Source organism: Macaca fascicularis, chromosome 9 (assembly GCF_037993035.2).
Source record: "Macaca fascicularis isolate 582-1 chromosome 9, T2T-MFA8v1.1".
Classification (NCBI taxonomy): Eukaryota; Metazoa; Chordata; class Mammalia; order Primates; family Cercopithecidae; genus Macaca; species Macaca fascicularis.
In genome coordinates, this window is record NC_088383.1 from 36,181,397 (window position 1) to 36,209,288 (window position 27,892).

Here is a 27,892-nt window from a genome sequence, read left to right on the forward strand (position 1 = left end):
TGACTGGGTTTCTCACATGGTTTCTTTCCACATTTTATAAAGTTCCTGCTTTTTAACCATGTGCACTTGGCAGTAAGACAACTAAAGGCAGCTTGAAAGTGAGGGTGGCATTTTGGATGTCCCTCTTGAGCATGGTGAGGTCATAGCTCCCTGCTGGGCCGTGGAGGCTGTGGACTGCATGTCTGGCTGCTAACTCTTGGCCTAACTGCCCAGGGGGTCCTTCTGCATGGCCAGGATGCTTATCCTTGTTTGAGATTCCTTCTCAGGGACTGGTGTCTTGGGTGTCTCCTCCACTTTTCTGAAAGTCTTTTTACTCCACCACAGAATTTGGGTACTAGTGTGTGAAGTGGTGAGGAGGTGACATGACCTGCAGACCAGCCTGCCTGCCAGGTGGCCGACACAGGACACAGGCTGTTGAATTCAAGGTGTGAAGGGAGGCACAGGCTATTCTGTTTTCCTCAATTGAAAAGGAGCAGGATGGGTGTGGTGTTTCACGCTGTTAATCCCAGCACTTGGGAGGCCAAGGTGGGAGGTTTGCTTGATGCCAGGAGTTCAAGACCAGCCTAGGCAACATAACGAGACTCTGTCTCTACAAAAATAAACATAAAAGAAAAGGGATTATTTCTCTTCGGCAATAGATCTTTTATTTTTCTGTGCTGAGTACTGATAGGGAAATACATAACTGGACTCCCCCTTAGCAGATCCCAGTAATATGCTCCCTTCAGTGCCATGTGGGGGAGAAAATTCTGACTGTTGTATGGAGAACAGTCAGAATTTCTGTATGGAGAACAGTCAGACTTCTTCCTGTAAATTGGAGATGTTCTGGCTGAACACAGGATTAACCTCCAAACTGGTGATTTTGTTTTTAGAATAAGATACATGGCTAGTAGAGATAAAGTTCTGTTGACATGGAAGGCTGAGTGTGTTCTCCAGTTTACATGGGGACTCAGAAAATATGTGGAGCTGGAGTCTCAGAGAAGGGACATGCCATGGGTCCCTTCTGACATCTGTCCGTTTCCCACCCCAGATCTCCCCTGCCTGATTTTAGCCCTGTGGATAGCTGTTCTTTATATTTGGATTTTCTTCCAGCACTATCTAGTTGATGTAGGCAGTTTTATAGAGGAATTCTTTTGGACTTTCTGAAATACTAAAAACGCTTTCTAGTGCTTTGATGAAAAGGCATTCTGTTTAGAATCTTCCTAGCACAGTGCAGGGGGTGGCAGGGCTGGTGGGGTGGGGTTGTTTCCCTTCTTGGAGGGGAAGTTGCACAGATCCCTCCCTGTCTTCTCCCTCCCCTCACCTTGGGAATGAATGCCTGGGGCATTTAGGTTGGTTTCTTTGAATTAGCCAGTTCAAAGATGCTTCACTTCGGGGAATGGAGCCTTGTAATTGCTGACTTGATTGGATTACCCGAAGTAACCTTTTATGCTTGGTTAAGAATATGCTTTGTTGAGAAAGCATATTTCTGTTTTAAAATATTAATAGTTTTTTCTGACCAACATCTTCTCCAACCTCCCAACTAAAAGAATTATCAGTGGCTGTTTCCAGAGTTATCTACTGTTCGTTAGATAATTAGGAGCAGGAATATTTATTAATGGTGCAATATGTACTTGAACAGTATTTTTGATGGGGAGAATTCAAGTACCTGAAAACAAGGGCGTGTTTTCTCCTCCCCCAGGATTGTAACTTGACTTCTCTCTCTCTTTTCTAGAGTCTCTTAAAGCATTTTGGAATGGAATGGTTGCTGTTACAAGTTGAGCCATGGTGCAGTTGCTGTGGAAACTCTAGCATGACTTTCCAGACTATTGTGTGTTTTTTAGTAGTAAACACACCGTGGCATTGAACTGTTATCTTAATGTACACTTTTTATTTTTGAGAGAAATAGAAGGTAGTAGAGAAGAGACTTTCTCAAATGCACACTTTGTGGAATAGTTTACTGAAGTAACTGTGCTCTGAAGGGCGTGCAGCAGCACCTAGGGTGGAGGCCCAACAACTGGCCAGCCCCGAACCAGGTGGCAGCTGAGTTTCAGCTGTGTCGAGCATCAGCAGTTCCTGTTTTTTGTAGAATTTTATACTGAGCTCTGTGTGCTTAGAATTGTTGGACTCTACCTGCCCTTGTGATAGTTCCTTCTCAGGTTTAATAAGAATAGAATAGGGAGCTGAGGGGCAGAGATGAGTGCAGAGGACTGTGTAGAGGACCATTTGCTTACTGGGAAAGGAAGCTGCAGGTGTGCTCTTTTGTGATAGTGCTGTCTGTCTCTCTGGTTAAATCAGCATGGCTGGAGGTGATACTGAAACCCTGGAATCTGCAAGAGGATCACAGAGCACTTTGCAGTCCCGTTCTGATTATCTGCCAGTTTCCTTCTTAAATAGCCCTAACAAAAATTTGTTTTGCCAGGAAAGAGATCAATTCTAAATTTCCCAAAGAAATTTTCTTTTCTTTTTTTCTTCTTAGGAGGTACAAGCAAAGGCATCTTCTTTTCTCCCTCTGAAAGTTTTTTTTTTTTTTGCTCAAAGTTAGCAATAGTAATATGATGGGTTGAGGGAAATTTATCAGAAGAGAAAATGAACAAAAAAATTTCTAGCTTTACTGGAGAATGTTGATGCTGGGGTAAGCAGAGGTTTAAACTAGAAATGGATTCAAGTAGACAAACTGTATTATTTCATCATAAATGCCTCCACTTTGTTCTTTCCTTCTATTACCCTGCTCAACTCTTTTTTTTTCTAAATTCTAGTTATGAAGAAAAAAAGTTATTTTGCCTTGACCCACTGCAGAGATGAAAGCAGAAATCAGATTTATCCTATGTAATAGCTTGTTACTGGGCAAAGAAATGAAGTACATTAAGGAGGCCTTTTTTCCTCCAATGACTGTTAGACTGTGTATTGCAACCAGGAGTTGTCAAGCTCCTGATCCTAATCCAAGCTGGGGACTCTGGTACAGTGTGGCCAGCTGCCTTGCCAGCTGCCTCTTGCCAGGCAGGTCTCGCATCTGTGACTGTCATCCCACTGGAATCAAGTTGCATGCCAGTGAGCTTGCTGGGGTGTGCCCAGGTCAGAACAGTTACAGCTTAAAAGCCTTCGCTGCCTTTTTTCAGATCCTCTTCCTGGGAGAGTCTTCCACACTAAGTTCGGCGTGGGTGCTGGCTGTGGTGAGGGTATGCTGCCACTGCAGCTGCTGTCTGGGCATCTGTGTTAGGGCCAATACTCCAAGAAGTGTGAGTCATTGTGAAGTGACTGTAGGCAGCTGGGAAATAACAGCTGTGAACAGAAAAAAGACTGGTGACCTGCTCTCTGGAGGCCTGGCCATAGTGATGAGAGGCTGAGGAACAGAGAGGGAAAAGAAAAATGAAGTTCTAAAATTTAAAAAAAAACTTAATTTAAACCGTGATTTACGGATAATTCCCAAGTGTGAAAGACAGTATAGGAAATACTCCAAAGAGCTTGCATTAAAATAAAAATAAATAAAAATGTAGAGATTTCCTGCCCGTATGTGAAAAAGTAATCTGTGATTGTTTTGTTTTGTTGAGACAGAGTGTTGCATTGTTGCCCAGGCTGGAGTGCAGTAGCATGATCACAGCTCATGGCAGCCATGAACTCCTAGGCTCAAGCAATCCTCCCCGCTTGAGTAGCTGGGACCACAGACATGTGTTATAAGCTATGTCTGGCTTATTTATTTTTTGTAGAGACAGGGTCTTGCTGTGTTGCCCAGGTTGATCTTGAACTTCTGGGCTCCAGTGATCCTCCCACCTCAGCCTGCCAAAGTGCTGGGAATATAAGCGTGAGCCACTGCACCAGCCATGTGATTGTTCCATACAACTTAGATGGTACAGAAAAGCAAAGGAAGGAAAAATATCAACCTTGTCCTGTCACCTAGGAGGAGGGAACCAGAGACAGACACATGGTAAGTACGGACTTTGAACAGTGTCAAAGCTTGGAATAAGCTGAGCTGTACACAAATGCTGAAGACAAAACAAAAGAGAGGAAAAAGAGTTTTACATTTCAAACAGGACCAAGAAAGAGAAATGATCAATAAGTGGAAGAGGATATCAACTGAACAATTTGGTTTTCTCCAACTTTCTTCCCAGCGCCTGCTCTGTTGGCATGCCAGCATGAAACCTAGATAAGGAGAGAAATTTCCAAGAGATTTTTTTCTTTTAAAAATTATGATGTGCCAGACGCTGAGAGAACATGTGATCACGGAAACACTGCAGATAAATGTTAAGAAATTGTTAACACTGGGAAAAAAATGTCACAAGGTAAGGCAAATAGGGTCCTAATTTTCCAAAAAGGGAGGAAAGAGTTTGTGTGCACTGTGGATTGGTGAGCTTAACTTTGCTTCCAGGCAAAGGTGATAGAAAGGTTGATTAAATAGTTTTGGACATTTGGAAAACAAAGAAGAGCTAGCTAAAAGCAAGCTTAAGTTCAAGAAGAAGAAATCAGTGGAAGCATACCACCTTCAGTTTTGAGAGGGTTGTTCCAAGGACAGGCAAGTGCACCAGAGCTATGCTTATCAAACCGTAGCTGCATCCGTGTCACTGGAGGGCTGGGTTTTGAGACAGTAGGTCTGGAGTAGGGCGGGAATTTGCATTTCTAGAATTCCAGGTGACGCTGATGTCGCTGGTCTAGAGAACTATTGCTAGTATGCTTAGTGTTGTTGGATTTGGGGAAGACTTGTAACTTTTGGAGAATATTGAGAAATTGGTTGGGAATATTAATGGTGGTATGTGGAGGGTGAGGGCTTTTGACTGGTTAAACAGTGTGCAACTTTGTTGTCATTATTTTAACTTGGACAGTTGTCTTTAGTATTTTGTCAGAATACTCTGGTCTTGACCCTCATCTGTTAAGTAATTTCATCAGGGACTCAGATGACAAAAAGGTGTGTTTCTCAAATCTGAAACACTAAAAGATTCTAGCTAATAATGTTGAATGGTTGAGGGTTTAAATGATCTTGGTATGTTAGATTTAGCAGTGATAGGCCGGGTGCGGTGGCTCACACATGTAATCCCAGCACTTTGGGAGGCCAAGGGAGGATAACCTGAGGTCAGGAGTTCGAGATGAGCCTGGCCAACATGGTGAAATCCCGTCTCTACTAAAAATAGAAACATTAGCCAGGTATAGTGGCGTGTGCCTGTGATCCCAGCTACTTGGAGATTCTCTTGAGGGAGGAGAATTGCTTGAACCCAGGAGGCGGAGGTTTCAGTGAGCTAAAATCAAGCCACTGCACTCCAGCCTGGGCGACAGAGCAAGACTGTCACAAAAAAAAAAAAAAAAAAAAAAAAAGATTTAGCAGTGATACATATAAAATGACTACAGTTAGTTACAGGAGGCTGTACAATACCTTCTGGGATAAAGGCCTAGGAATTTGGATTGACCTCAGTATTGTTTGAGATAACCTTAAGGTAGACTATATCTCTTCCATCTGACAACCTGTTTCTCACCCCTACTTGGGAAACCCAAGACAAGTTTTATGTTCTATTGAGAGATTTCTTACATGGTCAGGCCATATCTATTGTATTTAGTGCAGTTCTAGCACCACATTTGAAGATTTTGACAAAATTTGATAGCATCTTGAAGGAAGAGACCAAGGTGTTTAAATCCAGAATGGATTTGCTGTGATAACAACACCACTGTCTCACTGGCTTTCCCTAACAAGCCTTAATTTCTTGCTCATATCATGGGAAGGTTGCAGGTGAACTGTGGCTCTGCAGGGCTGTGCTTGGTTCCAAGTGTCTTCCTTCAGGACCCAGACCAAAGGAGCAGCTCCTGTCTGGGTCTGAGACATGCTGTTCTCATGGGAAAGGGCTGGAGTGCAAGGTGGGGAAGATGCCATGTTTGCGTCCATCTAATTGGCTGAGGGTGCCAAGGTCAGCCTGTGACTGTGGGGCAGAGGGGGGAGTTGTAACTTCGTTTCAGGGAGGGAGTGGGCAGTTGGAAACAGTAATCCAATCTACAGCAGATGGAAGATTCAGTTACCTTAACATTTATTGATTACCTACAAAAAATTAGGCATTGTGCTAAGGCATGTAGGATTCAGAGATCAATAGAAACCCTGGAGGAACTCAGTATAGAAGGACAGAGGGAGATATAATCAAATAAATTGCTATACAACTTGACAGATAGAAGAATCACAGCATTCCCAACTACAGAGGCTGCAGAGAAGAGGGTGGGAAGAGCTGGTGGCAGGGAAGTATGAGGTCAGTGTTCTCAGAGGAGGGGGGACATCCAGCCTAGGTGTTGAGGATTTAATTAAGAATTTGCAGCTGGGTGCTGTGGCTCATGCCTATAATCCCAGCACTTTGGGAGGCCAAGGCGGGTGGATTGCCTGAGCTCAGAAGTTCGAGACCAGCCTAGGCAACATGGTGAAACCCTGTCTCTACTAAAATACAACAACAACAAAAAATTAGCTGGGTGTGGCAGCGTGGGCCTGTAGTCCCTGGCAGGAGAATTGGTTGAACCCAGGAGGCAGAGGTTGCGGTGAGCCGAGATTACGCCACTGCACTCCAGCCTGGGTGACAGAGCGAGACTCTGTCTCAAAAAAAAAAAAAACCAAAAAAAAAAACAAAGAATTTTTGCGGTGGGCAAGAGGATGAGGATCAGGCTCTGGGCCAGGGATGGCATAATTGCAACTGGAGGCCGGAAACAGTGGGCTGCTTCCTGGGGGCCATGTTTTGCTTGCTGCTGTATCTCCAGTGTCCAGAACAGTGCCTGGTGAATGAATGGTGGGTTTAGTCTTTTGGTATTGTATTAGAGGGATAAGAAGGAAGGAACCAAAAAGGAAGACACCAAGAGGTAATTTTAATGACATTTTCATGGGACACTTGGGAGCTAGATTAGAAGAAGCTAAGACTAGAATCAGGGAGATGAGTTGCAGGAGGGAAGTGGTGAAGGTCTGAAGGAAGGTAGGAAAAGGTGGGACAGATTCCAGACATATTTAAGGGGTGGTTGGATATGGGGAGTTTAAAGGGGAAGGAATGTGGGGTGACTTGGGTGGTGAGTCAGTGGATATTGGTGACTGAAATCACCACTGCTAGGAATACAGTAGACAGAGAGCAAAAGTAGCGAAAGGGAAGCTGATGTGTTTTGTTGTCATGTTTACAGTTTGAGGTGACTGTGAGACACTGAGGTGAAGATATGCAATGAGTCATTGGATATATGTGATTCTGACCTAAAAATGTATATTTGAGCTTTATCATTAGAATGGGTAAAATTGCACAGTGAGACTGTATAAAACTTGGAAGTGCCTGGGACAGAAGCTCTGGGACACACAGTGTAGGAATGGCCAGGGGAGGAAGCTTTTTGAAGATTTGGAGGGGATATTCTCACAGCGAGAGGGCAACCAGGGAAGGTGATGTCCTGTGTGGAGGAGAGCGTTCAGCAGGAGAGAGTGGCTGTCACTAACTGCAGGACAGGCAAGCTCAGGACCCAGCACCATGGCTATGGGAATGTCAGGAGTTGAAGAAAAAGGCTCCAGTGGCACTCAAGCGGGAAACGCGGTAGAGACTTGGAGACTCGACTTTTCAGAACTTGACTGAGAAGTGAGGGAGAGAAAGAGAAGTTCTGACATGCAGCAGGCACGTAGCTTTCGCCCCACTTCACAAAGGGAGGAGAAGCAGAGCCATGGAGGCTGACCTGGACTTCACTGGTTCCCCTCTGCGGTTGAGCTGCTGTCAGAATGTGGATTTGCAAATAAAGATCTGTTTTTTTGCCCAAGGTTTTCTAGGCTAAAAAAATAGGCCTATTTTTTTCCTGTGTTAGTTTCCTTGCTGTGTAACAAATTACCAGAAGCTTAGCGGCTTAAGACAACTCACATTGACTCTGTCACAGTTTCTGTGGGGCATGAGTCGGAACATGGCTTGGCTGGGTCCTGTGCTTCCTAGTCTCTGATGAGGTTGCAGTCAAGGTACTGCCATGGCTAGGGTCTCATCTGAAGACTTGCCTGGGGAAGATCCCCTTCCAAGTTCCCTTGCAGAACCTGGGTGTTGGAAGGATTCCATTTTTTTCAAGTTACGGGACTGAGGGCCACAGTTCCTTGCTGGCTCCTGGCTAGAGGCTGCCCCAAGTTCCATGTCCTGTGGGTTTTTCCACCATGAGAGCTACTACTTCATTGAAGCCAGCCAGAGAGAGACAGCTTGCAAGAGGGAAGTCATTGTATCATGCTGCCTTAGCACAGAGGTGACATCACCTGTGCCCTATTCTGTTGATTATGAGCAAGTCACAGGCCCCACTCACACCTAGGAAAGGGGATTACATAAGAGCATGAATACCAGGAGGCGGGAATCACTGGGTGGGTGAGAACCTTAGACCTACCTGCCGCAGAGTAGGACTCCGTGGTACATCTTGTAATCATGAGACTTTTGCAGCATGACTTCAGCAAGTTGGGGGCCATGGTGGAAGGGAGTGATTCAGATGAGATTTTCACAGTGAAGGTGAGATGTGAACTGGTCTTTGAAGTGGTAGCTCCAGAATTTTCACACATAAAAAGGGTTTAGGGTAACAGTCTGGTTGGAAGCAGGGTACATCACAAATGCAGTGTGACAAATTACCAGTATTTGGAGTAGCTTGCTACCTCTGAGGGTAGAAGGGCTTTGCTGGCCCTCAGAGGAGCTGGAGCCCGGTCCTCAGGGCAGAAAGCCTTTTTGGGTCTTGAGAAGATGGAAACCCTTTCCTGAAGGCAGATAGGTCTTTGTGGACTCTCAGAGGAGATGGAGCTGGGTCCTGAGGGCAGAAGGACTTTTAGCCTGGGTAATGATAGGACTTTTAGCCTGGGTAATGATAGGGTTAGTTTTGGGCTCCTTTCCTCAGCTGCAGGGGAAACTGCTTGGGAATGTGTTGGTTGCTCACATCTGTCTCCTCTGCTCTTGGCAGGAGACAAGAAAGGATGTGAGCCGAGAAGTCAGAGGTGCTGACGTGTTTCCCAGCTTCTGTTACATCCTGAGAAGCCTGGGTCAGGCTGAGGTTTGGGGGAGATTGGGAATGTGTGACCCCACTGAGGAATCGGGCTGCTTACTTCCAGATCACTGTAGGCCAGCTCCCTCCTGCTGTACCTTTCACATGTGGGCTCAGCCATCCTGTGGGCCAAGCAGGTGGCAGTGCCTGCTCTGACTACACAGATCAAGACAGAGAGTTTCATAGATAAAAACCAATGATTCTTTAAAAGGCATCTTTTCTTCACGTAGAATTGGTATATTGGATGTCAGGAAGAAATAGTTGCTCTTTTTTCCCCATTCTTCCTGAAAGAGCAACTTTATACAATGTTTTTGGCAGCTGATGTTTAAGAAAGATCAAAGAAGAAAACTGGCATTTTTGGCAGGTTATGACATTGGTACCCATGGGGTGCTGTTCAGTACCGTGTGACCTGACCTGGAAACTTGTGGCACTCGTGTGTGTGTGTGTGTGTGTGTGTGTGTGTGTGGCCTTGTAGGGTGTTACTTCTCTCCTTGGCTATCTACCATTTACTTTGATGATGCTGACATTGGTGGATTTCTGCAGATGGGGGGTTTAGCCAGGTATGCAGCACTCTTTATTTAAAATGGAGGACCATTAATGGTGGCTCACGCCTGTAATCCCAGCACTTCGGGAGGTTGAAATGGGAGGATTCTTTGTGCCCAGGAGTTTGAGACCAGCCTGGGCAACATAGTGGGATGCTGTCTTTTAAAAATAATAAAATAAGATGGGGAATCTTTTTGATTGGGGAGAAATTAGAATGTAATTTTGGAAAGGGTCATAAAATAAGTCATGAGTTTGGGGAAGCACCATGACATGTAATTACCTAGTTATCTCTTAAATTTCAAAATTGGACTTAATTGAGCAAATGGTGGTGAAGATACCACAGAACAAAAGATTCCCTGTTTCCTTCTGGGCTTTTTTATTATATGAAACAATGTGGCATGATTTATTTGGTTGTTGCTGTCTGGTTCTGAACATGAGCAGCCTTTAACAGACAGTTGGAATGGGGCCCAGTTGGAAGGAGGGCTGCGGACCACCTGCTTTCGTGGCCCTCTTGCCCTGGAGATCACTCCAGCTGTGACTGTTGCTGGCCTGTGGGAGCAAAATCAACTCTTCAGACAGGTGGCAGCAGGACTAAATTCTAGACTAGAGGAAACCAGGGAAGAGAAAGCCCAGCCTGAGTATAGCAGGAAAGAAACTGAAGTCGAGGGTCATTAATACTAGCCTTCATAACCCATCAAACAACGAAAGTGTATTTCTTGCTTAAACAAAACCATGCAGATTAACCCTCCTCCATCCCGTGGCCACCTTCTTCAGCAGGAACAGAGAGTCGGGAGAGGCATACTTACTGCCTTTCTGTGGAAGTGAGACACGTCACTTCTTAATCTCCATTGTGGCCCTAGCTGATTGCAAGGATGACCAGGAAATGCCGGGAAGCACATGGAATGCCAGTCTTTGCTTTGACTCTCAGGACAGCTTTTCTGTCAAGGAAGTATTTAGAATCAGTCCTCTTTGTGGATTGCAAAGAGGTGTTTTCATTCCACAGTCCCTTTCAGGGAGTAAGAGGACAAGCTGATCCCATTAGCTGTGGAGCAGAGCGGCCCAGAGCAGGGGCTCTGGCATCTGAGTCTGAGCTCTTGATCCACCACTTACCATGTGACTTTGAGCAAATCATTTAACTTTTCTGCCTTTATGTCACCATCTGTAAAATGGGGTCACTTGTAGGACTGTTAAAAATCTGAAATGATTGTTACATTCATAGTTTTATCTATGAGGGAAAGAGAAGTTGATGGTGGTCAATTTTAGCTAAAATGTTTGAGCATGTTTTTCTTTGTTTTAGTAAAGGGGGAGGTTAAAGCAAAACTCCTTGAGAGGTGCTTATAGTCACTAGATGCTTTGTAGAGCTTTTGGTCATGTAGTTTTAATTCTAGGGTGTTTGCCGTTTGTGGTTTCTTTTAGGTGTTTTAAGGAATCAGACCTGCATCTTTTTTTTTCTTTTTAATTATACTTTAAGTTCTAGGGTACATGTGCACAATGTGCAGGTTTGTTACATAGGTATACATGTGCCATGTTGGTGTGTTGCGCCCATTAACTCGTCATCTACATTAGGTATATCTCCTAATGCTATCCCTCCCCCCTCCCCCCACCCCACAATAGGCCCCGGGGTGTGTGTGTGATGTTCCCCTTCCTGTGTCCAAGTGTTCTCATTGTTCAGTTCCCACCTATGAGTGAGAACATGTGGTGTTTGGTTTTTTCTCCTTGTGATAGTTTGCTGAGAATAATGGTTTCCAGCTTCATCCATGTCCCTACAAAGGACATGAACTCATCCTTTTTTATGGGTGCATAGTATTCCATGGTGCATATGTGCAGCAGTTTCTTAAGCCAATCTATCGTTGATGGACATTTGGATTGGTTCTAAGTCTTTGCTATTGTGAATGGTGCCACAATAAACATACATGTGCATGTGTCTTTATAGCAGCATGATTTATAATCCTTTGGATATATACCCAGTAATGGGATGGCTGAGTCAAATGGTATTTCTAGTTCTAGATCCTTGAGAAATCGCCACACTATCTTCCACAATGGTTGAACTAGTTTACAGTCCCACCAACAGTGTAAAAGTGTTCCTGTTTCTCCACATCCTCTCCAGCACCTGTTGTTTCCTGACTTTTTAATGATCACCATTCTAACTGGTGTGAGATGGTGTCTCATTGTGGTTTTGATTTACATTTCTCTGATGGCCACTGATGATGAGCATTTTTTCATGTATCTGTTGGCTACATAAATGGAATCAGACCTGCATCTTCAAATGGCATTCATTTCTTTTAACTTATATTCTAATAATAATGAGCAAACCATCTATCAGAGCCAAATCTGCTATGCTCCAGATAATTGTAAGAGATTTCACTACATTTTTAGGGGTCTCTAATCCTGTCTCTGGGTTGACAGAATTGGGAGAGTGAAGAGGAAGCTACCAGGAATAGTTCACCTCTCCAGCAATCTGTTCTCTTTTTTTCATCAGCTGTTTCCAAAAGCCTTTAGCAAGATGCTGTGTGACATTCAGCTGGTACCATTTCCAGTAAGTCTAAAAAAGCTCTAAGCCCAGGCCTTTTGGAATATGTCTCCTTTAGGAAAAATCATCAGTAAAGCTTGAGGATAAGACTGTTGAGTATAAAATGGGGTTTATGCCGCAAAGTAGAAACTGAATCATTTAGCTTCGATTTTAGTGAAGGGCTGAGAGTTTATGTAACAGAACTGTCTAAATGCTCTCTTTTATATCAGGGCTTGTGAATATCAACAGCAGGGAGCAGGGAAGTAGGAAATTTTCTTCAGTGGCCTGGATGGAGTGTTTAATGAGCTTGTTCACCAAATATGTAACTGTGTCTGCCTGTAGCCAGGGCTGGAGGAATGAAAAGGCTGGGAAACCCCCACCCCCAGCTTGATCACCACATTTTCTCAAGGAAACCTGTGTCTGTGCTGCAAAACTTTTCTACCAGGAGGGAAGATGGAGAGAACAAGATAGAAAAAAACATGCCCTTGCTTGATCCTACAGAGAAATTGGGCAGTCAGTTTTTGTCTGTGAAGCATTGGGAGCCATGTCCTATGGACAGAATTAAATATGGGGCCTCTTGTCCGCAGGCCCTCTCCTGTGCATTCGGGTGGTGTGGTTGTGGTCACCCATAACAATGATGACAGATGGGGTAAGCAGTAACTGAGAATATGCCGCTGGTGCTCAAATGTGGGGGTCGTATGTGGGGACAGTGGAGGTAGAGCGAGTACAGCCTAGCAATTCCCAGTGAGGCTCTGGAGTCAGAATGCCTGGTGTGAACCCTGGCCCTGTTGCTTGCTCATGTGAGATGTGATGTAGGCGGTTTCTTTCACTCTGCTGTGCTCAGTTTCTTCATCTGTAGAATGGGGATATAATAGTGTTTTTTTTTTTTTTTTTTTTTTTTTGATCTCTCTGTCACCAGGCTGGAGTGCAGTGATGCTCTCTGCTCACTGCAACCTCCGCCTCCTGGGTTCAAGCGATTCTTGTGCCTCAGCCTCCCGAGTAGCTGGGATTATAGGCACACGCCACCACACCCAGCTAATTTTTGTATTTTTAGTAGAGATGAGATTTCACCATGTTGGCCAGGCTGGTGTCGAGTTCCTGACCTCATGATCCACCCGCCTCAGCCTCGCAAAGTGCTGGGATTACAGATGTGAGCCACCGTGCCCGGGTGGGATATAATAGTATTTATGTCCTAAAGTCCTTGTGAATTGATGCATGTGAAGTAGTTAGGATACCATTTTGACATACTGTGAGTGTTCCATTGTATTACTATTATTTGGGAATTCTTGAAGAACAGTTAATTAAAAAGTAGGCTGAAGTTTATTGTGAAGCATCTCTAATGTGATATGGTGTGAAGGAATTTGGACTTATCCGTTGAACATTAAAAATTTTAAGCAAGGAAATGTTATGAAGGAAGTGTTTTAGAGGTATTGCAACCCTGGCAGAATGGCACAGGTTGGATCCAAGGTAGAAAGAAAGGTGGCAGGAAGGCTGACGGGAGAAAAAGTAATCCAGGTGTGACCCAGAGTGTGTGCTAGGGTGGTGGCCATGGACTATGAGGGAAGGACTGGGTTGCATTAAACTGTTCCTTTTTTTTTTTAAAAAGCAATTTGGCGGATTAAGGTGCTAAGTTATAGGTTCGAGGAAGTTATTGGATAGATAATTTGGAGATAATTCAAAACTCATTTGATATACAACTCAATTAGTCCTACAGATTGATTTTAACTGCTTTATCTCATGTCTCTCTTGCTTTATATACATTTACATAAATATATGTGTACGTGTATGTCTGTGTATGTGTATGTGTGTGTATATATAATACTTCAGGTTTTGATACTTTTAGGTCATTCATACAGCATTGTGACTGCTGAAATTAGGAAATAGGTTGACAGATAACTAATTTCTAGGCAAACTTTATAATTAAAAGAAGAAATAGATATGGCTGTGATTTTTTTTTTTTTTTTAAAGCACAGTTCAAAATAAATGGTGCCATTTGGTCTTGCAAATGGTTTCCTTCTTATCTAGTTTTATTTTTCTCTACGTGAAAAGCCTTGCTGACTCCTCTTCTTAATTTTCTGTTGTTCTTAATTTAGGTCCTATGTCTGTGCTTGCCTGATTTTTCCTGTGACTATCTTTTATAGATAAAATAGTGGAAGAATCATCATGTATATAAGTTTAGGAAGTTTTCGTTAAGCTGCTAATTTCCTAAAGATAGCTGCATCATGGCGTACCCTTTGTTTGTTGTAGGAGGATATAGTGATGCTGAATGAATCACGTATTGCTCTGTGGCAAGAGGAATGTTTGGTAAAGTTGTTGTTTGCTTTGGTGAGCAGTGGAGGTGGAGTGGGATCTGACCCCAGTGGCCCTAAAAACAGCGAGCTGTAGAAACCAGGCCCACCTGGGTTTTCCTGGGTCTCCCTCACTCGTGCCCTCTTGTTTCTCATGAAAATGTGAAGCTGCTGTGATATTTTGGGGTCTCTCACTTGGCATAGGTAGCTTTTCAGTGACTTTGCAACTATTCTTTCTGCATATCTTCAGTTTGAGATGAACATGTTTGTTTTGCAACTCAGCACCTGATGGGGATTCTGGAGAGTGCAGTGTGGGATCTAGGATCACCTTACCCAGTTCCCAATGACCATCTCATGAGGAAGTTGCAGTCTCATTCCAGAATCTCACTGGAAAACAAAATCAGACTCTCACCTAAAAAAAAGGAACTGAATATGAAGTAAACTTTTAAAAAGTAAATATGTTTTTAAACTGCAAAAACAGATGCTTTCTTTTGGTAGTTTTGCTCATCAAACCTAAGCTGAATGTGAACGGAGACTAATTTTTAACTGTTAATTCACAGCCTAGATGGCAATGAGTCTGAATTCTAATTTCAAAATCTTATTTGAACTCTGTGTTTGGCTGTCTGAAGTGAAAAATGTATTGTTTAGTAATTCAGAAGCATACCCTGCAGTGTTTTAAGCCAATTTTGAGCGAGTCATGGCCAAGTGTAAATTTGCATACTTAACTTTTATTCGTTAGTCACACAGCCAGCCCAGTGGATAGGCCTGTTTGAAGTTAGGCTGTGTGCCCCTGTGCCAGTGCTGGCTTGGCTTTGGGGCAGGATTTTGGGTATAGGATGAGGTTCAAAGGACCTGGCTGAGGATGGCCACACAGGTTGAACAGGCCGTTTCTGGGGAAGCCCACTCAGGTGTTCTTCCTGGATCACCTTTCTAGGCCAAGTATAAAAGGAGAGGGAATTTCTTCGTTAAATTCATTCCTGGTTTCAGGACCCTTTTGTTACCTTCTCTTCCCCACAAGCTCCCATCTCTGTGCTGCAGGAAGTTCAGAGACGCGGTTTATCATGGGTGCTTGGCACCACTCTCTCTCTATGTGGATCCTAACTCCAGTCTCTTGATGATCAGCGTGACACAGGTTCACTGGATCACTGCCTTCCAGTCCTGGGCAGGTGCTCTGTTTCTGTGTTATTCTAGAACCCCCGACCCAGAGAACGCAGAGCTTGCTGGTCTGCCTTCATTTTCTCACCTCCAATTTAAGACCAAGTAATTTTATTTTGCCTCCACTTGGTGTTTAGAAGCATCTGGAGACTTTTGTCAGGGTCATAGTTTCATGCCCCTCTGGCTTTTGTCCGCGTTGCCTGGTTCTCTTCTGGCTGACCCTGCTGACTGGAGTCTGTGATGAACTCCCATTTTCTTGAGCTGAGTCAATTGTTTTCTTCCAGGATGCCGTTCCCTACAGCTCATCCTGCTTGTTTTCAGTTACTTTCCTGTTTTCTGCCCTTGCTCTTATAACCAGGCCTGTTAGATCTGAATCTAGTCATTCTGCATTCTCTTCACAGGTTTCTCTTGACAGTAAACATAAATACAGTATTTTCTATGGGCCAGATATGGTTCTCAGTGTTGGGTGAATTTTAACTCAGTCTCCGTAACAATCTATGAGGTGGGTACTCATCTCCATTTTGCAGAGGGGAAACTGAGGCACAGAGAAAGTCAGTGCCCCACAGTCATCAGGGTGCAAAGTGGGGGAGTCAGGGTTGAACTCAGAAAACCTGGCTCCTGAGCCTGCGCTCTTAAATGTTATTCTGTATTCTTTTTAAAACATTTTTGACTTATTTTGTATTCTATAAATATTTTTGATTCATTTTTACATCCAATTTTACACCTTTCTATTCTTTTAAAACTTTTTTAAAATTTAAGTTTAAAACCTATAGTCATCAATAAAACATTATTCTATATTCTTGCTGGCATGTGGCACCTCTGCTCTCTGGAATCTTCTGTGTGGCCTCCTTGCTCCCAGGATGAGTTAGCTTTTTCATATGATATTCAGCTACAATTCTATATAGGCAGTTGTGTTTTGAAAAAAGCATTGGAGTTAGCATTAGATCCGAGGTTCTGGCTGCAGTGCATTGTGATTGTGTGATTGTGTGGCCTTGTCTAAGCTCTGTAACCTCTCTGGCCTGCATTTCCCTGTCTTGTGGTATGAGCTGACTCTTGGGCATTTGAGAAGATTAAATGTGAGTAAGTAACAAGGTACTTGATGCATAAAGGCAATCAGAAAATGGCAGTTATTATGCTAATAATTTAAAAAGTTGAAAGCTGTTATAAACTTTCAAGATACGTTTTTTTATGTTTACATTTAGTCAGTTAATTCTGGTTTCTAATTGATTAGGCCAAGAAGAGAGTTCTCTTAATCAGCATTCCATTAGGGATTTATTTATTTATATTTGCTTATTTTTTGTCATTTAAGCGTTAAAGGAATAGAAAGAATTCTGCCTTTTAAATGAAATCTTTTTAACATTAGTTACGCGTTAAGATATCTGTTTATCCTTCATGATTTTTTTATCACTAAAAAACACGGACTCATTTAATTGTTTAGCTAGTAAAGGCCTTTATAAAATTTTTCTCTAAAAGCACAATAAAATAGTATTTGCTTTTATTTAAGTGCAGTCTTTGTAACTGACTTTACATTTTGTTAGGTGGTACTAAATCGACCAGAGTTACTGCTTTAGTTAATGGGACTGAAAAATTACTTGATTTGTGAATCTATTTCGAGTGTTTTGTATGCTGAACTTTCCACCTCCCCAGTCTCCTAAAGTAAAACGACTGGTTGTCCTTTGGTGGTGTTTAGTCTGTGTGATGTTTGCCTTTAATTCATTTCCTTTTTTATAGAGCTTTTTTCATTTATGTAAAATTTTTCAGCCAAGTGTGGTAGCTCACACCCATAATGTCAACACTTCAGGAGTCCGAGGCAGTTGGATTGCTTGAGCCTAGGTGTTCGAGACCAGGCTGGGCAACGTGGCAAAACCCCATCTCTACGAAACATACAAAAATCAGCCAGACATGGTGACGTATACCTGTATTCTCAGCTGCTTGGGAGGCTGAGGTCCAAGGATTGCCTGAGCCCAGGGAGGTTGAGGCTACAGTGCATTCCAGCCTGGGTGACAGAGGGAGACCCTGTCTAAAAAAAAAAAAAAAAAAAAATCTACTGAAAGAGGCTTTTTTTGGGGGGGCGGGTGAGGTGGGGAGATGTGCATTGAGAGTGTTTGTTGTAAGCAGCAGGTTATTTTGGTACACTGTACATTTTATTAAGGGATTTTTCCTCTGGGGTTTGTTGAATGATGGCGGATGTCTCAGTTTGGTTTCAATAACTGAATCCTTTGGAGACCCATGCAAAGAAACTTTTTGTCCAAGAAGAGCTTTGACCTGCCTCAGTCCTGAGTTGCTGGCCATGACCAGATTAGGTAAGTGATTAAAAATAGCAGAACTCTTTTATAGACATGATCCTTTGAAAATTCTCAAATTTGCTTATTCTGAACTCCTGTAAGCTTACAATTATCCGAAAGTCACTTACTCTTCAGCTAATAGAAATTATAAGAAGATTGGAGTTAGAGAAGAGTTTTTCAGATGGTAACTGAGATGATCACCTCAACATGGAAATGAGGAAACTGAGGCTGGGGTTAGGGGAGGTAATTCCCATACCAGTAACAAGGTGGCAGAACAGAGAGGGTGAGAGCCTGGCTCTGTGACCACGCTGCCTGGGGCTCTGGGGACTTGACTAAATTGTGTGGACTCGGAGCCTCGTTTGTCATCTGTCAAGAGGAAGAAGTTAGTAATCATAGCTCGTGCAGAGTAGTTGTGAGGATTGAATGAGTCAATATACCTTAGAGCATTCAGACAGCACCCAGCCCAGCATAAGTTCTCAAAAAAAAATTTTTTTTTTTGAGACGAAGTTTCACTCTTGTTGCCCAGGCTGGAGTGCAATGGCATGATCTCAGCTCACTGTAACCTCCGCCTGCAGGGTTCAAGCAATTCTCCTGCCTCAGTCTCCTGAGTAGCTGGGATTATAGGCATGCACCACCACACCTGGCTAATTTTGTATTTTTAGTAGAAACGGGGTTTCTCCATGTTGGTCAGGCTGGTTTTGAATTCCCAACCTCAGGTGATCCGTCCACCTCAGACTCCCAAAGTGCTGGGATTACAGGCATGAGCCACCGCGCCCAGTCGTTATTTTCTAATAATTGTAGTAAATAACCCCCTACATTTCTGCAGTGCCTTGCGGCTTACAGAGTATTTTCTCACACATCTCATTTGATGCTCACAGAATCACCATAGGGAGGCGTGTCTGATATTATTAAGTGCTTGCCAGGGTCTCCCAGCTCTCACGTGGCCTGATCAGAGAGCCTAGTCTTGCAACTCCTAAGTCTAGCTGACAACTAAGGTGTGTTCCCAAGTGTACCTGGCCAGGCACATAAATGTACAAAATTGATACTTTAAAACTTGTGTGCAGTATGTTCTTTAGAAAGTTCCTCAAGCCATTGCCAAGAACCTGTTTGTGTTAGGGAAATGCCTAATCCACACTGTCCTACAGCCACACCAGGTTGGGGAGTCTAAGTGAAGATGTAAGGGGTGACACTGGTTTTAAAAACAAAAACAGAACCATGGTTTCTGCCTCTGAGAACCTGCTCCCTCCTCAGTACAATGGCTGGTTCCAAAGAGGTCCTGCTGCTGTGTGCTGTGTTCCCAGGAGTGGCCATGAAGATTCCACTTGTGCTGTGAGCATGTACAGTCATACCTCCTGCATGCACGGGAGACACACACTGTTCCTCTGTCCCAGAAACTGCCAGGCTGATGTGGGAGCCGCTGCCCTCCAAACAAGACTGGCTTTAGGCTTGCAGTTCCCATTTCCCATAGCACTTTGTGATAACAGTTCATTTGACTTACTCTTTGTTGTTTTCTCCTGTTTTGATCAGGAGGCTTGCATAGGCTTAAGGATTATTGCATTGGTATTGTATTAGATTAAAAAATTGGGTCTCGTAAACTGTACTTCCTGACTGGAAAGCAGCTGTTTAAATTTATTCATGTGCTTTGACCTAGGAATTTCCACTTTACAGAATTTATCCCAGGAATACTCATACATGAGGTAGAGATTCATCATAGCATTGTTTGTTATAACTCCATAACAGAAGATTGAGTTATGGTACATTCATTGAGTGGGATGTTATATATGGCTTAAAATGAATTTTGTAAGTAGGAATATGGAAAGGTATCCAAAAATATATAACAAAGAACAGTGTGGTAAGAATGAACCAATGTTTGTTTATAGCATGTGTAGTGTGGGAACTCTGAGGGAGAAATGAATGATTTGATCTGGAAAAATGTGTTGTAATAGTTGGGAGCAGGAGTATACCTGGTGGAGGGAATGTAAACTTGCTATGGAGGACTTTCTACTTTCTAACTTTTACATCTGTGTTTGGTGTAAATGTTTAGTTAGATGTATTGCTTTTGTAATCAGAAAAACTACAAACTAAACAACAAAAACTTACCCTTGTCAGTGACTCATCCAGTGCCCTTAGTGACCAACTCTGACCCCAATTCTCTTCTAGGAGGGCAGTTTCTCCATCTTTATGCTGCTGAGAGGCTTCAGGAGAGGACTGCAGCTTCCTGTTCACCCTGGGGGAGACTCTGAATCCTGGGCATAGCCAGCAGCACCAAGGAGCCCACTTAGTCTTCTGCCATCTGGGCCCCTGTTCAAATTGAACCCCGGCATCTCTTCTCCCTGTGCTGATCCAGCGCGCACACACACACACACACACACACACACACACACACCCACCCCCCCCCCCCCCACACACACACTAGCATTTAGGTCCTTGCTCTGACACACACACACACACACACACACACCACACACACACACACACACTAGCATTTAGGTCCTTGCTCTCACACACACACACACACACACCACACACACCACACACACCACACACACACACACACTAGCATTTAGGTCCTTGCTCTCACACACACACACACACACACACACACACACCACACACACACACACACACACACACACACTAGCATTTAGGTCCTTGCTCTCAAACCTTCTCTGCAAACATGCTGTGTTGTCCAGTTTTCCAGCTGTCAACAGGTTATTAAGAAGGCCTGATAGTGAAGAAGGAGACAGAAAACTATAGAAACATAAGCTGAGACCCCAGAAAACACCACAGTTCAAACTCCGTTTAGTGTTGGTGCATATAGTTCACTACAGGCAGCAGCCACTGCATCACATACATACAGTCCCTGGGGTTTAGGACAATGACTTTGGGTGTCCATCAAGAAGAAGCAAAATACTGCTTAAAATGCTTTGTTTAGGAAGGCAGGATTGTGTGTAATACGTTTTTAGAATGTTATTAAAATTGCTTTGACAGTGTGGCACATTAAAGTGTCAGTTATCTGGAAATTCTCTGATGCTGAATCAATGATGACTTTAAAGCCGGTATTTGTATTCCTGAGACCCTTTGTCCAAAACATAAAACATTAACTTGAGGCCAGAAGTCTTTCAGAAACCCTTCCCCACTGGTGCAGTATTCTGAATTAGCAAATCTGCATAGGCAAACACTGACAGAAAGGACCTCTTGGTTTTGTTCTGAGGAAGGAGTGAAATTTCCACAGCCTGCATATCACAATAGGCCTTGTGGGTCATTCATTGTTATTAGATTGAATTATAATGAGAAGCTATTGTGCCTCTGGGCTCCCTGTCTTGGCCCACAGGGTTGGAACCACAATACCAGAAACAATTTCTAAGACACATTAGTACACTTTTTAAAAGTATATTTGTGTCTTATACAGAGGAGAACTGAAATCCTTTTAATATTTGGGGGCTTTAAAGTAGTAATTAAATGCCACAGACCCTGTCATGAATTTGTTAAAGATCTTTGAAAAATCTACCATGTCAGCTGCAGCACCAGCTGCTCTCGGGATGCTTGGACAGGGTGAGTTTTGTCAGTCGAGCATTGTTGGTGGCTGGGTGGATTGAGGCAGGAGAATGTTGGAATGAGGAACTGGGCAGGTGTTAGAGATAATGCCACCTGGCTGGGCATAGCGCCCATGGAATCCATCCCCCGAGTAGCTTTACAGTCTGCCCTGCCTGAGTCCATCCCACTCCTGTGGAAACACCCAGATGTCACGGTTTTTTAAAACTTCCTAGGTGAGTCTAATGTGCAGCCAGGTTGAGTGGTGGCTGTGCCACCTACCGGCTTGTCACCTTGGGCACTAAAGTTACACATCCCCTCTAACCCTTGGTTTTGTCAAAGCCTTGTGGTAAGAATTAACTGAAAGAATGCATGTGGCATCTAAGTGCTCCATAAATATGAATGAATATGTGTGTATTTCAGTGTGATAATATTTATTACGATACACACATACATATATGTTACATATATAGAAGGCAAATTTGCTGTGACCCACAGGGTCGTATATGTAAATAAATACCATAGATCACAAGGAAGTTGAAACCAGCTTTAGAGATTTTCCAAAACATAAAGTACAATGTCAGCGGGAGCCTATCAGAGTTCTTGGTAAAGCAGAGTGAAGTTAAACTTTCCCTGCAGGAAAGAGCAGTAAAACAAGTGCTGACAGTTGCCAGCGGTTGAGAGGATCCTAGCCCCTCACGTTCTGTTCTAGATCCAGCCCCACCTGGGCCTGGTGGTGGCTCTTGGTGGGTACCTCCCCTTCCTTCTGTTAAATACCAGCTGTTACCTAGTGGTGAAGATGAAGGAAAGTAAATTGGACTGACTGTCTTGATTGACTCATTCTTTCCTGTACATACGTATGTACATTGTCAGATTTATGCTGTCCTTTCATTCATTTAATGGATATTCAGTATGTATTTACTATAGCAGGCATTGAGTTAAAATGTGGAACAAAGCAGATGCTGTCACTGCTCTTGTGTTCTTTACAGTCTAGTGGGAGAGATGGGCATTCACAACCCAGATCAAGCCACTCCGATGAGTGGCAGGCACGTTCCTTGATTGCCTAAAACAGAGAGAACCTGATCCCGACTGGGGCTCCAGGAAGATTTTGCTGAAGACGGTGTGGTTGAGCTGAGACCTGAGGGGTGGTTGGGTGTATAGTGGTGGTAGAGGGTGTTTTGAGTAGAAAGAAGGCCTGTGTGTTGTTGCCATCCAGGAACTGCAGGAAGGCAGTCTGACTGGAACGAGAGAGTGTACGCATGTGTGTGTGCATGATGAGGGTGAGCCCTGAGAGGCAGGCAGGAGCAGATTCAACATGGCTGTGTAGGCTATATTAATAATTTTGGTATTTTTACTTAGAGCAGTAAGAAGCCATTGAAAGGGTTTAAGCAAGGGATAAGGGTGGAGGGAGAGAAGGAGAGAGAATGGGGTAGACAGAGCTGGCAGGCTCCTCCAGAGAGTGGATCAGAATGACTGAGATTCGATCTGTGGGGAGGAGTTGTGGTCTAGGTGGAAGATGGTGGAGGTGAAGAGAAGTGATGTGTTTGAGAGAGATTTAGGTGGTGGCATTGACAGGACGTGGTTTAGAGATGTGTTGGGTGCTGTGTTCTGGTTTGTGCAATGGGATGGATGATAGTTGCATGCATTTCAGGGAACAGTGGAGGAAGACCAAGTTGGGAAAGTACCCTGAACCCACTCTAGGGCAGCAAGCCGTTGGGCCCTTTACTCAGAGCAAGGCAGAAGTATTCTTTTTTAACCTAAACAATTTGAGGAACAAGCACATTATATTTAGTTGTAATAATTTTTCCTGTTATATTTGTTTTGGTTGGGGATTTTAAAAATCCATTTTGCTCAAAAATAATGTGTTTCTAATCACCTTCTACCAGAATCTTACCAGGTTCTAGCAATCTAACCAGGCTTGGTAGTGAAGTGTATTCTTTGACTTTGTGATTTCTTCGTATTCTTGTATTTCAATCAAAGCGACGTATTAAAACAGATTGAATGCTGAAGCAGATAGGGAACCTAGTTGTTTTCTTTTAAGCCAGACATTAGATTTTCAAAAATGTAAAATAGCATCATCTCATCAGTTTTTGTTTTGAGAAAGTTATTTTTGTAGAAATAGGTTTTATTATAACATAAATGAACTTACTTTTGTTATTTAAAATGAATACATAAATATTATTAAAATTTCTCAGTTTTAATTTCCTAATAAGCTGTTTGGTAGATAGAACCCATATAAACCATAGCTTTTTGGGGTCTTCAATAATTTTGATTTATAATAGAGTCTTTGAGACAAAGGAGTTTGAAAATATTTGCTGTGGGTCATCCTAGGGTTTGTGATAGTAGGCAAATTATTTAAACTCTTAGCCTCAGTTTACATATCTGTAAAACAGGGGGAAAATGGGGTTGCTGTGAGTGTGGAGTATGCAGGTGATGTACTGTAACGTACCTAGTTCAGTTGCTGGTATGTAGTAACGGATAAATCGGTAGGTGCATTTGTGGTTGCTGTTATTGGGTCATTTCATCTACATTGCAAACTATTCTAGGTATGTTGCCATGTATTATGAAAGAAATTTCTGTTGTTGCTAGAACAGCTATTTAATAAAAGCCTTTTAAACAAGTGAATTGCAAAATTTCTAGAGAGTATGATTATCTGAAATAGTCCTTGATTATTCGGCAGCTAACCTTGAATATTTGACTTACAGTTCAATAGTGACTGGCTCTGTTAGTAGCAGATTTAGCATGAAATGAAAGAACAGCTTTGGAACATAGAAGACTTTGCATGTCCCATTTGTTCTGTTCCTAAGTCTCTCCTTATCTCAGTTTCATCATTACAAAAAAAAGTGATGAGATGTTGAAATCCTGCTATAGAGTTTCACATTCATCCATAGTGAATTTCATGGCATTTTTTTTTAAAGACACAGGCGAAGGGAAGAGTGGGAAAGGAAAGAGGGAGAATGTGATCATCTTGTGACTGAAAATCAGGTTATCAAATGGATAAATTAGGAGAAACCATTTGAATTTCACAGGCATTTTTTACTTTAGAAATAGATTAACCACATATAGAGGATTGAGGGTGGAAGTTTAACTGTTATTTCAATGTCCATTGGAATTGAGGATAATGGTTATTTGAAATTTAACAGAATTTAATAAGAAAAAGATTTCGTTGCTCATATGTGTATCACGAGCGGATCACGAGGTCAAGAGATTGAGACCATCCTGGCCAACATGGTGAAACCCCATATCTACTAAAAATACAAAAATTAGCTGGGCCTGGTGATGCGCGGCTGTGGTCCCAGATACTCAGGAGGCTGAGGCAGGAGAATCGCTTGAACCCGAGACACGGAGGTTGCAGTGAGCTGAGATTGCACCACTGCACTCCAGGCTGGCGACAGAATGAGACTCCATCTCAAAAAAAAAAAAAAAAAAAAATATATATATATATATATATAAATATAAATACTTACATTACTCTTTGGTCATAAACCTTTCTGGTGAATATGTTTATAAACTAAGCCTGCTAATTGCAGAGAAGCATAATTTGAGTTACTCTGTTACTGTTCTTTAAATGTTTTCCACCCATGCTTGATCTTGGAAGCGAAACTACTCACACTTGGAAGCATCCTTCACTCCTTCCTTCCCTCCTTCCCTCCTTCCCTCTTCCTCTCTTCCCCTCTTCCCCTCCTCCCCTCCTCCCCTCCCCCTCATCCCTTCCTCCCTTCCTCCCCTCCCTCCTCTCTCTCTGTCTCTCTCTCTCTCTCTCTCCCTCCCTCTCTCATATCCCCTCTTCACACCACTCTGTATGTCTGTGTGTGTGGTGGAGGGGGAGAGAGAGAGAAACATTTCTTGAGGTTTTAGCACAGTCTGTCATTGCTCTGACCTTTGAATTCTGTCTGATCTATCTGGCAAATGCTTTGGAAACGAATGCTGTATTTTTAACTTCATTTTCATTGACTGAACTGTCATTCTTTTGAGTTTTGATAGGTGTTCTTCCTGCAGAATCCAGTAAAGCCATGCTCGTTTTGTTGGGGAGAAAGAAACACCCTAAGCATCAGGTCCCAGGCTCAGGCTTGGAGCCCCATAGGCTACGTTAGACCTCAGTTCCACCACTTACAGGATGTGGCCTTCTTGAGTTGGTTACTTAGCCTCCTAGTTTTTTTTTTTGTTGTTTTTTTTTGTTTTTGTTTTTCTCCTAGCTTCTAAACCACCAGAGATTAGCCTCCTATTGTGATTCTCTGTTTTTACATCTGTAAAATAAAGGATGGATTTGTTGGTATGGAAGTTTATAAGGTATTCAGTGCTATGTCTTAGAAAAATTATGGTTCATTTTCTCTTGTCAAGGAGTGGCACCAGCACAGATAGGGAGGTCATATTATGGAGCGAATGTCAGTGTGAGAATCATCTTGGTATATCAATAACTTAAATAGTTGAGCCATGGGGCATATTTTTATTAGTATAAGCTAACCCAGATTGTATAAGTGTAGGGGAAGGATCATTGGATTTGAGTTGGAAGTGCTGTGTTGGAATCTTGGCTCTGTGACTTGCTGTTCTGCTTTGGGAAGGTGTTTTAATTTTCTCCACTTCAGTGTCCTGATTTGTAAAATGAGAATAATGATAGCTGCCTCTTAATGTGGTTAAGAGGACTTAAATGAGATTATATCTCATTTAATATAGATGATTAAATGAGATTATACCAAAGAACCTAAGAGTGCTGATACACAGTAAGCCCTAATAAATGGGGATTCTCTAGATTTTGTAAGTAAATGACCAATATTTCTGTCAAACTGCTTACCTTTGACTGAAACTTTGAACTTTAGTGAGACCTTCATATAATTTTCATGACACTTAATAACTGAACATACTTTCCTGAACACACTATGCTTTGGGCATAAGAGTATGATACTTTTGTGTATTTTGTGATATTTAAGTACTTCTTCCTAATAAGCTGTTTGGTAGAGCATATATATCCATCCACCAGCCATCTTACTGAGAGAGGCAATCTATTCCTTCCACTGAAAGCTTAGGATCACAAGATGAAATTTCCTTAATATGAAAACAAAAACAAGTTCATATTTTGGGTTTCATAAATTTAATTATGGTTAAGTTTGGAAATTAAAATGTTTGAATAACTTTTCTGTTCTCCCTAGGAAAAATCCATTATTAGAATGTGAGAGACAAAACAAATCTTTTAATTATGCAGCCTAATAATGGGCAAACACCCCAATAAATTTTATCTCCTTCATCTTCATGAGTAGTTTCTTCACCATGTGTAATTTTAAAGCAGGAAGGTAGCCTTAAGGGGGAACATCGAGTTAACCCTCTAGCTTCACAACTGAGGAGTTTGCTGCTCAGAGGAGTTGCAGCTGGTCAGCGACAGAGCCCAGTCTAGATGCTTCTGGGGTCTCGCTTGAGTGCTGTTCCGGGGGCAAAGGTGCTCCAGGGCTCAGTGTGTTCCTTTGCTGTCTTTTTTGCCAGCATCTTATTTGATCCTTAACGTGTCTAGAATGTGGTTAAGATACTAAAAAATATTTTGAACTGGACTAACGTGCCATTAGCATTACCACCTTGGTTTTACCAGCTGAGTGAGTATTCAGATTCTTGATGTGCATATGAGGTTAACATCTCTTTAAAATACTACCTGTAGGCCGGGTGCGGTGGCTCATACCTGTAATCCCAGCACTTTGGGAGGCTGAGGCGGGAAGATCCCTTGAACCCAGGAGTTAAAGACCAGCCTGGGCAACATAGTGAGACCCCTGTCTCTACAAAAAATAATAAAAAAGATACTATCTGTAAACTAAGGTGGGGTTTTTCATTGATTATCTCCCTCCTCCTATTGTAAAACCTTTTGAATGAAATAAAATACACTTTTTCTTTGTACTCTCTTCTCAGCTTTTAAGTTTACTTTTCTCAACTCGTAGAACATTTTTCAGCCTTATTTTTATTTGTCTAATAAAACCTCTATTTTGAGGTTTCTTTTCATATCTCCAGTACCATAAGAAGATTTCAGGGTAATTATTTGACAAGTTCTTGTCAAGCAGTATAACACAGCCGTCCTCAAAGAAAAGGTGTGGAAAATGATGTTCAGTGCTCCAAAGTAGAAAAAGAGATATGTTAGTTATTGTGAATAAAAAGATAAAAACATGAACTTTCTAGTATATGATACATGTATTAGTCTTGGTTCTACCATCTTAAGAAATAGTCGTTTTCTGAGATGAAGTTTCACTCTTTTTTTTTTTTTTCGAGATGGAGTCTCACTTTGTCGCCCAGGTTGGAGTGCAGTGGCACGATCTCGGCTCACTGCAAGCTCCGCCTCCCGGGTTCACGCCATTCTGCTGCCTCAGCCTCCCGAGTAGCTGGGACTACAGGCGCCTGCCACCACGCCCGGCTAATTTTTTGTATTTTTAGTAGAGATGGGGTTTCACCGTGTTAGCCAGGATGGTCTCGATCTCCTGACCTTGCGATCCGCCTGCCTCGGCCTCCCAAAGTGCTGGGATTACAGGTGTGAGCCACCGTGCCCGGCCGAAGTTTCACTCTTGTCACCCAGGCTGGAGTGCAGTGGTGCGATCTCGGCTCACTGCAACCTGAGCCACCTGGGTTCAAGCGATTCTCCTGCCTCAGCCTCCCCAGTAGCT

At 42.7% G+C, this 27,892-nt stretch overlaps 1 protein-coding gene across 12 annotated transcripts in view; it reads left to right on the plus strand.

The window, feature by feature from the left end:
* CCNY (cyclin Y) overlaps positions 1 to 27,892 on the plus strand; it is a 223,575-nt gene that overhangs the window by 65,687 nt on the left and 129,996 nt on the right. The window contains exon 1 of one of the 12 annotated variants that reach the window (XM_074001412.1): positions 3,922 to 4,256. The exons of the other annotated variants lie outside the window; for them this stretch is intronic. Coding sequence (XP_073857513.1) covers positions 4,247 to 4,256 — 10 coding nt within the window. The 5' untranslated portion in view covers positions 3,922 to 4,246. Of the gene's footprint in view, positions 1 to 3,921; positions 4,257 to 27,892 lie in introns of those variants that run through there. 12 annotated transcript variants of the gene reach the window in all.